The sequence below is a fragment of the Lissotriton helveticus genome, chromosome 9, assembly GCF_964261635.1.
Source record: "Lissotriton helveticus chromosome 9, aLisHel1.1, whole genome shotgun sequence".
NCBI lineage: Eukaryota > Metazoa > Chordata > Amphibia > Caudata > Salamandridae > Lissotriton > Lissotriton helveticus.
Genome location: NC_136070.1, coordinates 460464702 through 460478316, shown reverse-complemented (window position 1 = coordinate 460478316; position 13615 = coordinate 460464702). Strand labels below are relative to the sequence as shown.

The following is a 13615-nucleotide window of genomic DNA, read 5'->3' as shown; positions in this document are numbered from 1 at the left end:
TCCAGGACGGAATGAAAGATGTCGCAGAATGGATGAAGCTCAGCCGTCTGAAGCTCAACTGGGACAAGACGGAGGTCCTCATCCTCGGACAATCCCCATCCGCCTGGGACGACTCCTGGTGGCCCACGACACTGGGCACCCCACCGATAACCACGGACCACGCAGGCAACCTAGGATTCATCCTGGACTCCTCCCTTACGATGACCAAGCAAGTCAACGCAGTCTCGTCCTCATGCTTCAACACCCTGCGCATGCTCCGAAAGATCTTCCGGTGGATCCCCGCCGAAACCAGGAAGACAGTCACCCAGGCCCTCTTCACCAGCCACTTGGACTACGGAAACGCCCTGTACGCAGGAACCACAGCCAAACTTCAGAAACGCCTGCAACGCAAACAGAACGCCTCCGCAAGACTCATCCTCGACAACCCTCGCCACAGCCACATATCTACCCACCTGAAAAACCGGCACTGGCTCCCCGTCAGCAAGAGGATCACGTTCAGGCTGCTCACCCACGCACACAAAGAGCTTCACGACACGGGCCCCGAATACCTCAACAACCGCCTCTCGTTCTACAGTCCCACCCCCCAGCTCCGCTCCACCAGCCTCGCCTTCTCCACCGTCCCTTGGATTCGCAGAACCACCACTGGAGGAAGATCGTTCTCCTACCTGGCAGGCAAGACATGGAACTCCCTCCCCGCACACCTACGACTGACCCAGGACCATCTCACCTTCAGGAAACCCCTCAAGACCTGGCTATTCGAGCAGTAGCGGCACCGCCCACCCCCCTCCCTTCAGTGCCTTTAGACCCTCACAGGTGAGTAGCGCGCTTTACAAATTGACTGATTGATTGATTGATGGATGTAACAAACCATGTTCCCCTCTACCATCTTCTCGGCTGTCTACTTCTATATGCTCGGTTGAACATTTTATTTCTTTCTTTTATTTATGCATTTTTATATGGCGCAAACTTTACCCGAAGGTGTCAGAGTGCTTTACAATTGACCCAGTTGCATAACAAAAGCGCTTCAGAGTACATGAATGAGATACTAAACAGATAAACCCTAAACTCAAAAAGAATGGTACAGATACTTGTGGTTAGATCTACACATATACAAGTTGCAAATTCACTCAAGACTAAATGATTAGAGTTGGACAAATATACGATACATATTTACAGAGCAAATCTTCTCGCCATTGCTCGAATGCTTTTCTGAGAAGATTCTCGGATCAATCAATCAGGTGGCTTGTAGGGCGCATCTACTCAACCTTAAGGGTCTCGAGGCGCTGGCACTTGTCACATTGTCCACCAGTCCAAGGTTTCTGTTAAATAACCAAATGTATTCTGGGAATTGTAGTGTTGCTAATACTTCAGTTAGTGCGATGCAGGTAACACAATAGAAAGCAGCGGATTTGTTATAGAAAAGCCTAAAACTGGAGAGTTGCACCTTTCGTTTATGGAGGTATCTGGTAACCTCGGTCTCCAAGCCGACTTCGACAACAAACAAATAAAACGGTTTCCTTTTGCCACTACAATTCTAGAAGGTACTTTCTACACATTTATTCGAAGCTCATAATTTCCTCACATTCAGTAAAAAGTAAAAAAATCTTCAAGTTCAGATTTTAGCTTGTATAAGGCAGCGACCCCTTTTACATTTTTTCTAGTTGTGCACTCTAATGCTATACGTGTGATGGAAACTGATGCCTTCGGGTTAGGAATAGGATAGGATATGTAATTATCCTAAATGTACAACTGAATGCACTGCGAAAGTAACCCCAACACACAGCATCTTGTTTGAGTCCTGAAAAAGGAGCGCTTAGCAACCCGGAATGTTCAGATCAGAAAACAAAGGCCCAGTTGATGCTGCGTCTCTCCACGCCCCTCTGTGTCAGGAATAATCTATGTCACGTGCCGGCCAGTGTCAGAAAAGGACAATTGAAAACAACCTTTAAACAGCCCGGCTTTCTTTAATACTTTACTGAGTTTATTCAAACAGGATGAAAGCCAACGAAAAAGATGTGTTTTTCTCTTTCTTTCAAGTGCCTAAAATGTGAATATTTCTCAGTTGACTGATTAGGAGTAACGTGGTAATACAACATTATGCACAGTCGTCCATGTTAGCAACAGAAAACGGCTGGTTTTAAGAACGCAACATAAACATTGAACCATTTGCAGCTCTCTGTTGGAATGCAGACATGTCTAAATCCGGATTGAGCGGAGGGTCGGGGAAGGGGGTTGGGGGTGTTAACCCCACTCATCAAAAATGTTATCAGTGGTAAATAGTTGGGCACAGGTGCTTTCAGTCAGGTATGGTGAGGTGTCTGACGGATTTCACCCTGGAATTTTACATTCCCACACTGACAAAACACACACTCACTCACTCTCGTCTCTCTTCTCCGCCTTAAAACTTGGTTAGTTTGAAAACTATAGTATTTAAATACCCCTAACAATTCGCACTCCTTTCTCGTTCCAAGCCTCAAAAAACCCTTTGTCCTGTTTCTCATAATTTATTATAACAAGAAATGCCAGCATGATTGTTGGGAAATCTAAAGCTTATCCCCCCTCACCATCTTACTGACCCCGGTAATGCTGGTGAACGCAAATGAGGTAATGCAGGACTCTCAAAGTTTCCAGGCCGATGTGCGAGTTCAACCGGTCCAGTTTTTTGTTTTTTTTACTCTACCCACCAGGGACTAGTAGTCTGGTTTAGTCATTATATAGTCAGGACAATAAGATTCACAATGAAAAGCATAAACCTGAATGGATAAGCGACTTCCCCATGGAAGAGAAAAATGTAATCTCTGCACAGTATTGCGATTCCTCTGTTGTGGTATTATCGCCGATTTAGAAAATCAGCATAACATTAGGCATTTACGCATTAAATTGTATTCTTTCCAATACTGAATCCCGAGAAGGCGTAGCCTCATTGGTGCAGTGGCACCGGGGCACACTGAACCCACCTTATTACTGAGTTTCATCATTCACACAACAGAGTGAAAACGAAGATTTGGAAAAGAAACCCAAAGAATGGAGCATGGCATCTTTGGTGACATGTTTTCCTCTCAAAACCCTAAATGAAGTATGTGATATTGCACCCATCCAGATTTCCTGCCCACATAATACACTGTATTATTGTATCTGTCCCCAGCAACACCCATTCATATTACATATGTATTTTAAGATTGCCTGCGCATTCAACAGGTTCCTCATGCATTTCCATACAACTGCCTACAAGAAGGTTCTAACAATCCCCCGAAAGGCTAGGAGAGCCAGAGTGCGACTGGAGTTAGGGCTCGCTTGTCCAGATCTCATATGGTCAGGGGACATAATAAAATATTACATCAGCACTTTGCCCGCCCCAGCACCCACATTGAAAACTCAAATGAAATTTTTTTTTGAAGTGCTTGGTTCCCCATTGCAGGCCCAGTTGGCAGCGGGCACAAGGTAACTGGAAATAGAAGTTAAAAACTTGCAAAACAAGGACATACCGGTCACAGCCTGGAAAAAGCCAGTGAATGCGCAGATCAAAAATCTCATTTGAAAAGGACCTGGAAAGTTTACTCTGCCAATCCAACTTCTCCAAACTGGATGCCTCCTACATTTTGGGGAAGACCCCAGCCCTACTTTGAGCAAGCCCTGACAGCACAAGCCCAGAAGAGCATCTCATATTCGTTACTTCCTGCACTTCCCATCGCAGACTTCAATCCATCTTCGGCTGGGTGAGACAACTCAATGTTCTGTCGTTTATGCAGCTACCAACGCGAATCCTGGCTTCACCTACTGTGCTGCTGTCCAACGATGGCTAGCCAGCGCCATCGTTTGGTAATCCCAATTTGCAGGACTCATGGCCTTAGACACTGCAGAGAAGTCTCAGATCAGTGTATCACCGCCAACACAGTACAAACTGTGGCCAGACTAGGGAAATTCACTGACACAATTTGGGTCGCTCTCATAAATACCACTAGAGCCACCAGCAGCAATTAGTTGGCCACCAAGCCAAAGCTACAACGATTAAATGGCCTGCACAGCAAAGAAACAGTCCAGCGCTCTCGACAAATTTAGAGTCCAGCATTGGACTTTTCCAGGCACAATTTCCTATCAGATACTGAAATACGGCACCAGGACGGACGTATTTACACGCCGCCGGTCTTCGACTTGAAATTGAAAATAGATCGATATTTCCAAAGAAAGGCTCTATTCTAAAAAGAAATTAAAGCAGGTCCCTCAGAGGAACAGGTGGAAGAGAAAGTTCTTTTGTAATACTTCCCATAACAATAAGAGGAAGTTTACCCAACGGGCCGACGAACATTATTTTTATATAAGAACAGGGCTGAGGCGGATCGGATGCTGTGACTCCTAAATTAAGGCCAGTCTGCCACAGTGTACCAGATGACCGATTTATACAAAATTCATGAGCTAAGAAATGGAGTAATCTGGACTTTTTTACATGAAATGCATTTGATGATTCGGGGGCAGATTTATTGCCTCAAATTTTAAAAGACCGGGAGTAACAATACCACTGTCTTGAAAAAGAAGGTGGCTTACGGCTATTCCTGCAAAACACGTCGACGCTCTCATTGTAGCCAGAAAATGGTCTGAATGAACATTACCTTAGATGCGTATGATTTGTAAAGCACTAGGGTATATGTGGTGAAATTCTATTCTAGATTGTGGCAACTGATGACAAATGTTACTGTCTGTTTTTAAACTCTTGTGAAATATTTTTGAATTTTGCTATGATGAATTGGTTTTAATATTGAATGTATTGTAATTGCTTTACAGTTTTAGAAAAAACATTTTAATACATTTTAACCATCAATCCACTAACTACAGGTTTTATGCCAATACATAACAGACTAAAGGTTGGGGGTGGTTGCTAATACTTGACCTGAATGAATGTGTCATGTACTATGACGCGGCGATTCAGGCTGCCAATGTGTTGCAAATTCTCTCATAGCTGATTACAAGCTTTTAACGCGGCTCCTCCGCAATTCTTATTGTGTTTGTGTTTTAAAACTTTGTGTATTTTCTAATCGCTATTTACACTTGCATGGTTCATTTGAACAACCTACCTGTTATTCCGCTCCAGACCCCGTTCCGCCCCGGCTGTGTGCCGTTTGCGCGGAGGGTCGAACTGGTGAGCGCCATTCCCCGCCTCCTTCTTGATCCACTTCCGCCCTGACGCATTCAGCGCAGGTCAGCGGTCTAGTGGTTTTGGACCTCGTGTATTTAATGGGGCCAAACGCGGGACACAGTTGACAGACGCGGCGATTCAGGCTGCCAATGTGTTGCAAATTCTCTCATAGCTGATTACAAGCTTTTAACGCGGCTCCTCCGCAATTCTTATTGTGTTTGTGTTTTAAAACTTTGTGTATTTTCTAATCGCTATTTACACTTGCATGGTTCATTTGAACAACCTACCTGTTATTCCGCTCCAGACCCCGTTCCGCCCCGGCTGTGTGCCGTTTGCGCGGAGGGTCGAACTGGTGAGCGCCATTCCCCGCCTCCTTCTTGATCCACTTCCGCCCTGACGCATTCAGCGCAGGTCAGCGGTCTAGTGGTTTTACGTCCCTTACCTATATCATGACGGTATGGCGGAAGCGCAGCGGACGAGCGCAGCGGGAGCGCCGACGTCGCGCCGAAGTCAAGCCTAAGTCCTGCCCGTCTGCGCCCGTGCGCGCCAGCACGGGCCTAGGGCCTAACCCCCCTGTTTCTACTTTTACGTCCTATTCACGCTCTGCTTTATTGCAGATGCGAGGTTCTTATTGCCCTTCGCACTCTGTCCTAAATTGCCAAAATGCGCCCATTTCCTGCCCTCACTGCTCTCTCACTTTGGTCTCCCTCAAATCATGCACAGACAGCAGATCTTCCACGTTTTGGAATTCCTCGGTTCCTAGGTGTACCCCCACGCCCCCCCTTCACCATTTTTCCCCGGCTTTCAGTTTCATTAGTATTAATTGTCGGTCTCTCTCAAAACATAAGAGAGACATCTTTGACCTCTTGGAGAATGCTAGCCCCGCTGCCATGTTTACCACCGAAACTTGGTTAAATGATAGCTCTGGCCCTGACATAGCCATGGCTCTCCCCAACAATTACACCTATGTTGGGCGTAACCGTGTACTCAAAGATGGTGGGGGAATTGCTATCATCTTCAAGAAAGAATTCTCCTGCAAGTGGGTAGACCTTGACTTTCCCAATTGCGAAGCTGGTCTGTTCAAACTCTCTCTCTCTCCTCAATTCACACTAACGGGCACCCTGATTTACCGTCCACCAGGCTCTGCTAGCAGCTGGGCAGCTGCATTCCCTGATCTTGTGGCCCCATTCTTAGTACAGTCTCCCAACTTCACGATTCTTGGTGATTTAAATATTCATTTCACCTCGTCCTCTTGTGCTATCGCTAAACGTCTCCGACAGGATCTGGAAGCATTAGATCTACATCTTTACAACTCCGACCCTACTCATAAGGCCGGCAATCTTTTAGATCCCATCTTCTCTAATCTAACTAGCATGTCCTATCTGTCGTCTACTCCTGTCCTCTGGTCTGACCATTTTATTGTTAATTTTGCTATTAAAGCGTCTGTGGCTGATTCCTCTAGGCCCGACCTTCCCCACAAAGCCAGTAGAAACTGGAAACGTCTTGACTTGAATAAATTAAACTCTCTTCTTGGCAACTCCAAACCCATGATCCCTAAGATTACTATTAAAGAGCTCCCCGCTGTTACATCATGGTTAACCACTGCCCTGGATTCCTGTCTTCCGACCCAAAATAACAAAGCTCAAATCCATCACCCCCCTGCTCCCTGGTTTAACGACTCCCTCCGGGCTGAGAAATCTAACTGTAAAAAACTGGAGCGCAGATGGCGTTCCAACTATGACCCCTCCTATAAAATTGAATACAAGTCCGCCCTCAAAATTTATCACGCGGCCTGCGATACTGCCAGAGCTGACTTTGCGAACAGCACCATTCTTACAGCGCAAAATAGACCTAAAGCCCTATTCAAAATAGTCAAGGAGCTCTCGGGTGCTTCCTCGGTTCCTAAGGATCCCTGTTTAGACACTGCTCAGTGTAACGCCTTAGCCAATTTTTTTCTCGCAAAAATTGATAAGATTTATGCTGCTTTTGATCTTACCTCTGCCTCCTCCACTCACTCTGTTCAAGACTCATGTAACTCCTCGCCCGATATCATCCCCGGTTCACTGCTCACCGTCTCCCCACTTCTTGCTTGGGATCCTATCTCCCCTGCGCTTCTAAATAAATATCTTCAAGACATCAAATCTGGTTCCCCCTTGGACCCTATGCCCCCTCAAATTTTGCGCTCCTTGGACCCAGTTTCCCTTCACATTATTTTAGATGTCTTGAATGCTTCCTTGACAGAAGCGATGGTTCCAAACGAATGGAAACACGCAATGGTGGTCCCTTTATTAAAAAAGGCAAATGCAGACCCAGACAACCCCTCCAATTTTCGCCCTATTTCTTTGCTCCCTTGCTTTTCCAAGATTTTGGAGAAACATGTTAATTTTTTACTTAACTCCTTTGTTGAATCCTCCAATTTTCTTCATGGCTCCCAATCCGGGTTCCGGGCGGGTTTTTCCACGGAAACCACCCTTCTTGGCGTGTCAGAGACCATCAGGCGCCAAGTGGATAAGGGGGAGACGGTGGCACTCATTCTGCTTGATTTGAGTGCCGCATTCGACACCGTCTCCCATTCCATCTTACTGTCCACGCTGGAGGGAGTTGGCGTCGGTGGTCCCGCCCTGGCCTGGATTGCTAATTTTCTTTCTGACCGCACGTTCCAAGTTTTTTCCTCCACTTCTGTTTCATCTGTTTTTCCCTCCACCCACGGTGTTCCCCAAGGGTCCATTCTTAGTCCCCTTTTCTTTAACCTGTATGTGAGGCCGCTTGCTTTTTTAGCGGAACAGGCTGGCCTCACAATTTACTCGTATGCCGATGACACTCAAGTCATCTACTCCCTCTCCACCAATAAAAATCTCCCCTCGTCTTCTCTTAAATCCGGGCTGAAACAAATATCGGATTGGATGCTGAAGCACAAGTTAAAATTAAATGGGGACAAGACAGAACTCCTCCTGTTTGGCCCAGACACCTCACTCTGGGGCCCACACCATTGGCCATCGGAGATGGGTCCTGTACCCAATCCATCAGAGTCTGCACGCAATCTTGGGGTGCTTTTTGATAACCAGCTTACCTTCAAGCAGCACGCTGTGAAAGTCTCCGCCACCTGTACCACCATCATCAGGTGGCTGAGAAAAATCACGTGGATGCTGCCTGCGGACACCTTCAGGACTGTAGTCCAGGCTCTTGTCATCTCCCGCCTGGACTATGGGAACATCCTTCTCTTGGGCGCCGCAAAGGAGGTTACCAGGAAGTACCAGGTGGTGCAGAATATGGCAGTTCGCCTCATCTGTCACCTCCCTGCTAGATCCCCGGTTACTCCCCATATGCGGAAATTGCACTGGTTGCGTATTGAGAACAGAGTTAAGTTTAAAGCACTCTGCTATATGCATAAAATCATGACTGGTAAGGCCCCCCACTATCTGTCTGCCTTAGTGCAACATTACGTTCCTCCCCGGACACTCAGGTCTTCTACGCAGAATAAGTACATGATTCCTCGCACCAACAGAGCCAAAATGGGTGGACGTTCGTTTGCCCTATTGGCCCCTTCCTTATGGAATGCCCTGCCTCAACTGTTGCGCTCCGAATTTTGCTTCCTTACTTTCCGTAAGGGAATTAAAACCTGGCTTTTTAACTCCTGATCCCTATTGTTTATTATTTTCTTCCACTTTCTCTGACCGCTTAGTCTGCCTTAGCGCCGGGAAACCGTCGGGTAGCTGCGCGCTTAACAAATGTAATTATAAATAAATAAATAAATAAATATGAATGTGAGTCAAGGTGGGGATATTAAATTTTCCCAGAGGACATCTTTGTAAAACAATGTCCTGGCATACAAGGGAACTCAATCGACCAAGACCAGAAGATCAAACTTGCACGTCAGACAAGTCAACTTACTCATCCTTTAGGAAAATACCAGCAATGCTGTTCTAATTGCTTTTAACCACAATTAACGCTGGTATAGTTAATTTAAAGGTTTTACCCTATTGCTGCAAATGGATATTAATTCACTGGGTCAAAGGGACCTCCCAAAGGATGAGTAAATTGGGTCCACAGTTGTAGTTGCTATGCTTATGCACCAACGCTTTAGCTTTAGCCTGGACTACTACTTTTATTATTTCATAGATTTTAGTGCACCCAGATATCCAGCCAGAATCCTGCACGTTGGCTACGAACTTAAAATCCAATGTTTACATTTTTTTTCCTTTTCCTTTGTTTTTTTCCTTCTCTTCTTCTAGCTCTATACATGAAAATGAAGTACATTGTAACGATTTTAAATAATTGAACAATAAAGAATGTCACGAATAACTAAATCAACATAATAGACGTATGTTCCTCTCACTAAACTAATTATAATAACAATTTTGAAATCAGTGATTTGTAGGTTGAAAGTTAAGGACTCTAGACAGTGTCCCTAATGATTTGAAGTGAAGTGGTGACCCAATTCCCAGATACAACATGTAGGATCCAGTTTCCCTCCAAGGCACATACCCACAAGAAGCATGGAGGACCAATTTAATTTCCCAGACATTCACACAGCTGACTCTTGTAGAATCATCTTCCAACTACCTACACAGAAAGGGTAACCACCTCTTTTTAGACCATTATGGTCACAATCTCCAAAATGTGGACATTTGTGTGATAGCCTGGAGCATTGTGAGTGTTGTATCTTGTTTTCTTTCATTAAACTAAATATACTAACACACTTTGAATCGCTGATTTCTAGATTGAAAATTCAGGACTCTAGACAGTGTCTGTCGTCTTTTGCAGTGTGGTGGTGACCCTATATCCCAGATAAAGCATGTAGAATCCCCTTCACAGGCATATAGCCATAGGAATCATGTAGGATCCAGTAACCTTTCAGAAATGTTAACAGATTCTCCTACAGCAGTCTACAGACTCCTATAAACTCTTCCCAAAAACAGATTCATGTATAAATACCTGGAACCAGAATACAGTTCTTTAATGTCACAATGAGCTTCCCCTGGTTTTACACACTCTCGCCCTAGTGCCATCCCGTGTCAGCTAGGAGTAGCTCAATCAGTGTTTTGCATTCCAGTACTTGTAGTACTTGAGCTTAATGGAAAAAAAACAGCATCAAAATGGAGAGACATAAAACACAACACAACTAGTTGATCTACTCACACCAGGCATGGGCAACTTCATGCATTTTAGAAGGCTCTTATTTGCATGGCGCAAGTTGGCATAGCTCTTTAGTGGCACAACTAGTCATTCCTTGTTTTGTGTAGACATTATGTTATATGCTGAAATCTGTGCAGTTTTGTATGAGGGGAAGTGAGAACAAATGGACTTCTGAAAGGAGAGAGGACTGGGGCTACTTTTCAGCTTGTATCTACGCATTTACAAATTATATATATATATATATATATATATATATATATATAACACACATACATACACACCTACATACATACATAAATATGACACCATATTGCTGCCATTTGCAATCATCGAAATAACAGTTTAACCAATTTAATGGTGTTCAATGTATCGACCTTAGAAGTATGAAAGGCTGGGTATGCCCAGAGAACGTTAATTTCCCAGGATCGTGGGAGCATTGTATGCAGTCTAGGTTTTTTTGTATGCATTCCTTGACTTGTAATCATTATTTTATAGTCTTAGAATGCAATCTTGTCTTGTAGAGCACTACACGTTTCAGCAGTAAGCGTTCAACTAACCAAAACCCTTTAAATATAGTTTCATGCCAAGAGGTTGGGCCCCACAGAAACATGGTAAACTTGCCCCGGTGTCGTTTTCAGACACCGGGACACATCCAGCTGCGCCTACACGTTGTCCACTTTAGATCTGAGCAACAACTTTCATGTGGGAAAGCGGTTTATCAAACTACAGTGGGGCCCATAGCAAAGGCCAAAGTTAAGGGACCATCAGACCTTTTGTTGGATTATCCTGGCTGGGTGCTAGGGTGCCTCGCACCTAAATGCATTGGAGGAGAAACAAAGTCACACAGCTTATCATTTCCAGGTATTTAAGAGAGGCATGCCATTGACTTGATTCAGTCTCTTTATCTAAGAGATATGTATGCACTTTAAGAATATCAAATGTGTTGGTCTATCCCAGTATTCAAATAATTTAAATACCAATATTTTGTATTATTTATTTTATAGCGCTATAGTGCTGCTCATCACATTGCAGGATGTTAGAGTGCTTTCCATCACACGTACACATTATACATTGACAATAAGTCATGCGAGTGTAGATCAATGCACAGGATGTGTTACATAAAACAGTGACAGTAACAAGGCATAAGAGTCACATGTACTTCATAGCTCACTGTGCTATATTAGAAGGATTACTATTTATGAAATTCATGTAACAAGGTATCTCTTTGTTAAAAGCAGTAACCCACTTGCCCATTTACATAACATAAAAATCTGTCATCTGCGTGTTATAGAATATGCTTTGCAGGACACATATTACCCTTGATGCTACATTGATTCAAACCTGGGATTAGACAAAACACACATTTCTTCAGCAAATGTATTAACTTTCAGAGTTATCTTATCTTACCATTATTGCTAGTCTGTGATGCACACAAAGATCTCTACAGCAGGTGCCATAACCCTATAAGATATTTTAAAATGCAGACTTTGAAACCAATTAACCAGAACATTTACTGCCACAATCCTCCTTGCTGCCAATTTCTTTTTGGCGTGGTTATCAAAAATAAATGTAATGAAATCGAGGCCCAGATTTTTCATCGGGCTGCATCTCTTTTTTGACACAACCCCAGCTCTTTATCTAGCATGTTACATAGGGTAATGCGCTAATATGTACTCGTGCTAGACCTGCTAAACATATGTGTGAGGGCTTAGGATTTAATGTCACTTCTTGCGAGGTCACTTCTTGTAAATTCATGGGTTGTGATGCCAATATGATACCACGAGTAATGGCACGCACTGTGATGTCAGGTGCCATGATGTCACTTACATGCTGCCTAAATTGGTTTTATTTATATTTTATTTTATGTTTTATTTATTTTATTTTATTACTTCTATTTTATGACTTGTGTCCTGGTTTGTTTCATAATGGTGTAGACTACCTCTCGGTTGTTACATTTCATCATTGCTACTCTCTGAAACCCTATCCGCTAATAATATACCCCAAAAACGTTACAGGAAACAACAGTCCAAATATTTCGGGTTTTAGCCGCCCATCTTGTTTCACGTATAAGAGCAGTCTAGCTTTTCTAGCAGCGCTTTGCCAAACTTTTATTTGGACAATCAGAACACACTTTATGCACATCAATGCACCGCTTGCATATCGAGAAAAAGTTCCACCTCCCATGACCTAACTCGAACTGGGGCGAAGCTATCAACACAAGAGCATCTGCTAAGTACATCACAGGCCAGTGCTGGAATTTTAGCTCCCCTCCTAAATGTTGTATTTTCTTGCGAAGAGAGAAAGGTCATACTGGGGGATGGAAAATGCAGCTTTGTTTTAATGGGAAAGAAACAAGTGTATGATTGTTCCCTGAACCGCTTGCATATTTCTGAAGTACACGGAGCCTCACGATCGATGTAATTCCAAGTCGACGACTTGTTTTGTTGTGGTCATAAGCAGTCTACTTGCATATTGTTTGCCACAACAACTTGTGTTCTTATTTTGTCTTGGTGGTGTATAATGACAGAAAGTATACTTACTGCATTATGCTGCCTCTCTGCAACAAAATATGTCGGAAGTATCTCTTGACTCTTAGCCTTTCTGAAAACCTTTTTAGTGAGAAATCCACACGGCACTGGTGACATTTTTTCCTAGTGGCCTGGTGTCATTCAACAGTCTTCTGTGAGTACTTCGTCCGGGTCAAGTGCTTGCATTGCATTCTGGGAATTGTAACTCTGCTTTATAACGGCCTAAACAAGACTACAAGTTCCAGCATGCACAGCAAACCGCTGGTTTGGAAGAAGCAATCTCACGTAGAGGCCGGGACTGTCGTGCTACAACGTCAGTCCTGGTCTTTGAGTCATAAGGTGTTGTATTTTGGGATAAGCAGTTTTGCGTTGCACACTGTAAAAATTGACTCAGAAATTCCCGGAAAGAGGTATTGCTACAAATAGGTGAAATGGACCACTCGGGTTTATGGACTTTTTCAGATGTGCTGACATTTATTGCACGCTTGACTGGCATTCACGCTAAAGTTATTATACCGACACTTTTAACAATGTCCATGGAACAACAAGTCCACGAATGAAGGGGGTTTAAAAAAGAACCGGATTGACAAGATGTTAAACGTCAGGTGAAGTGACCTATAATAATGTTTTCTGTCTGCAACTAAACATTATTTTATTTGTGGTTAGGAGTTATTATGCTGCTGTCTGATTGCCGCTAAAATTATGTCTGCTGGGTATGTCTAATTTGCTTAATATTATTGTAACTTTTTTATTTTTAAGTGCTGAAAATAGTATTGTCCACATTAAAATCGAAGTGTAGTTAATTAATTGAACAGTTTAG

The 13615-nt window shown here is 43.7% G+C and overlaps 1 protein-coding gene across 1 annotated transcript in view; it reads right to left on the bottom strand.

Annotated features, from left to right (window-relative positions):
- LOC144781425 (inverted formin-2-like) overlaps positions 1-12966 on the bottom strand; it is a 103590-nt gene extending 90624 nt beyond the window's left edge. Inside the window, exon 1 of the mRNA XM_078660276.1 lies at positions 12808-12966. Coding sequence (XP_078516402.1) covers positions 12808-12912 — 105 coding nt within the window. The 5' untranslated portion in view covers positions 12913-12966. The remainder of the gene's footprint in view (positions 1-12807) is intronic.
- Positions 12967-13615: the final 649 nt, after the last annotated feature.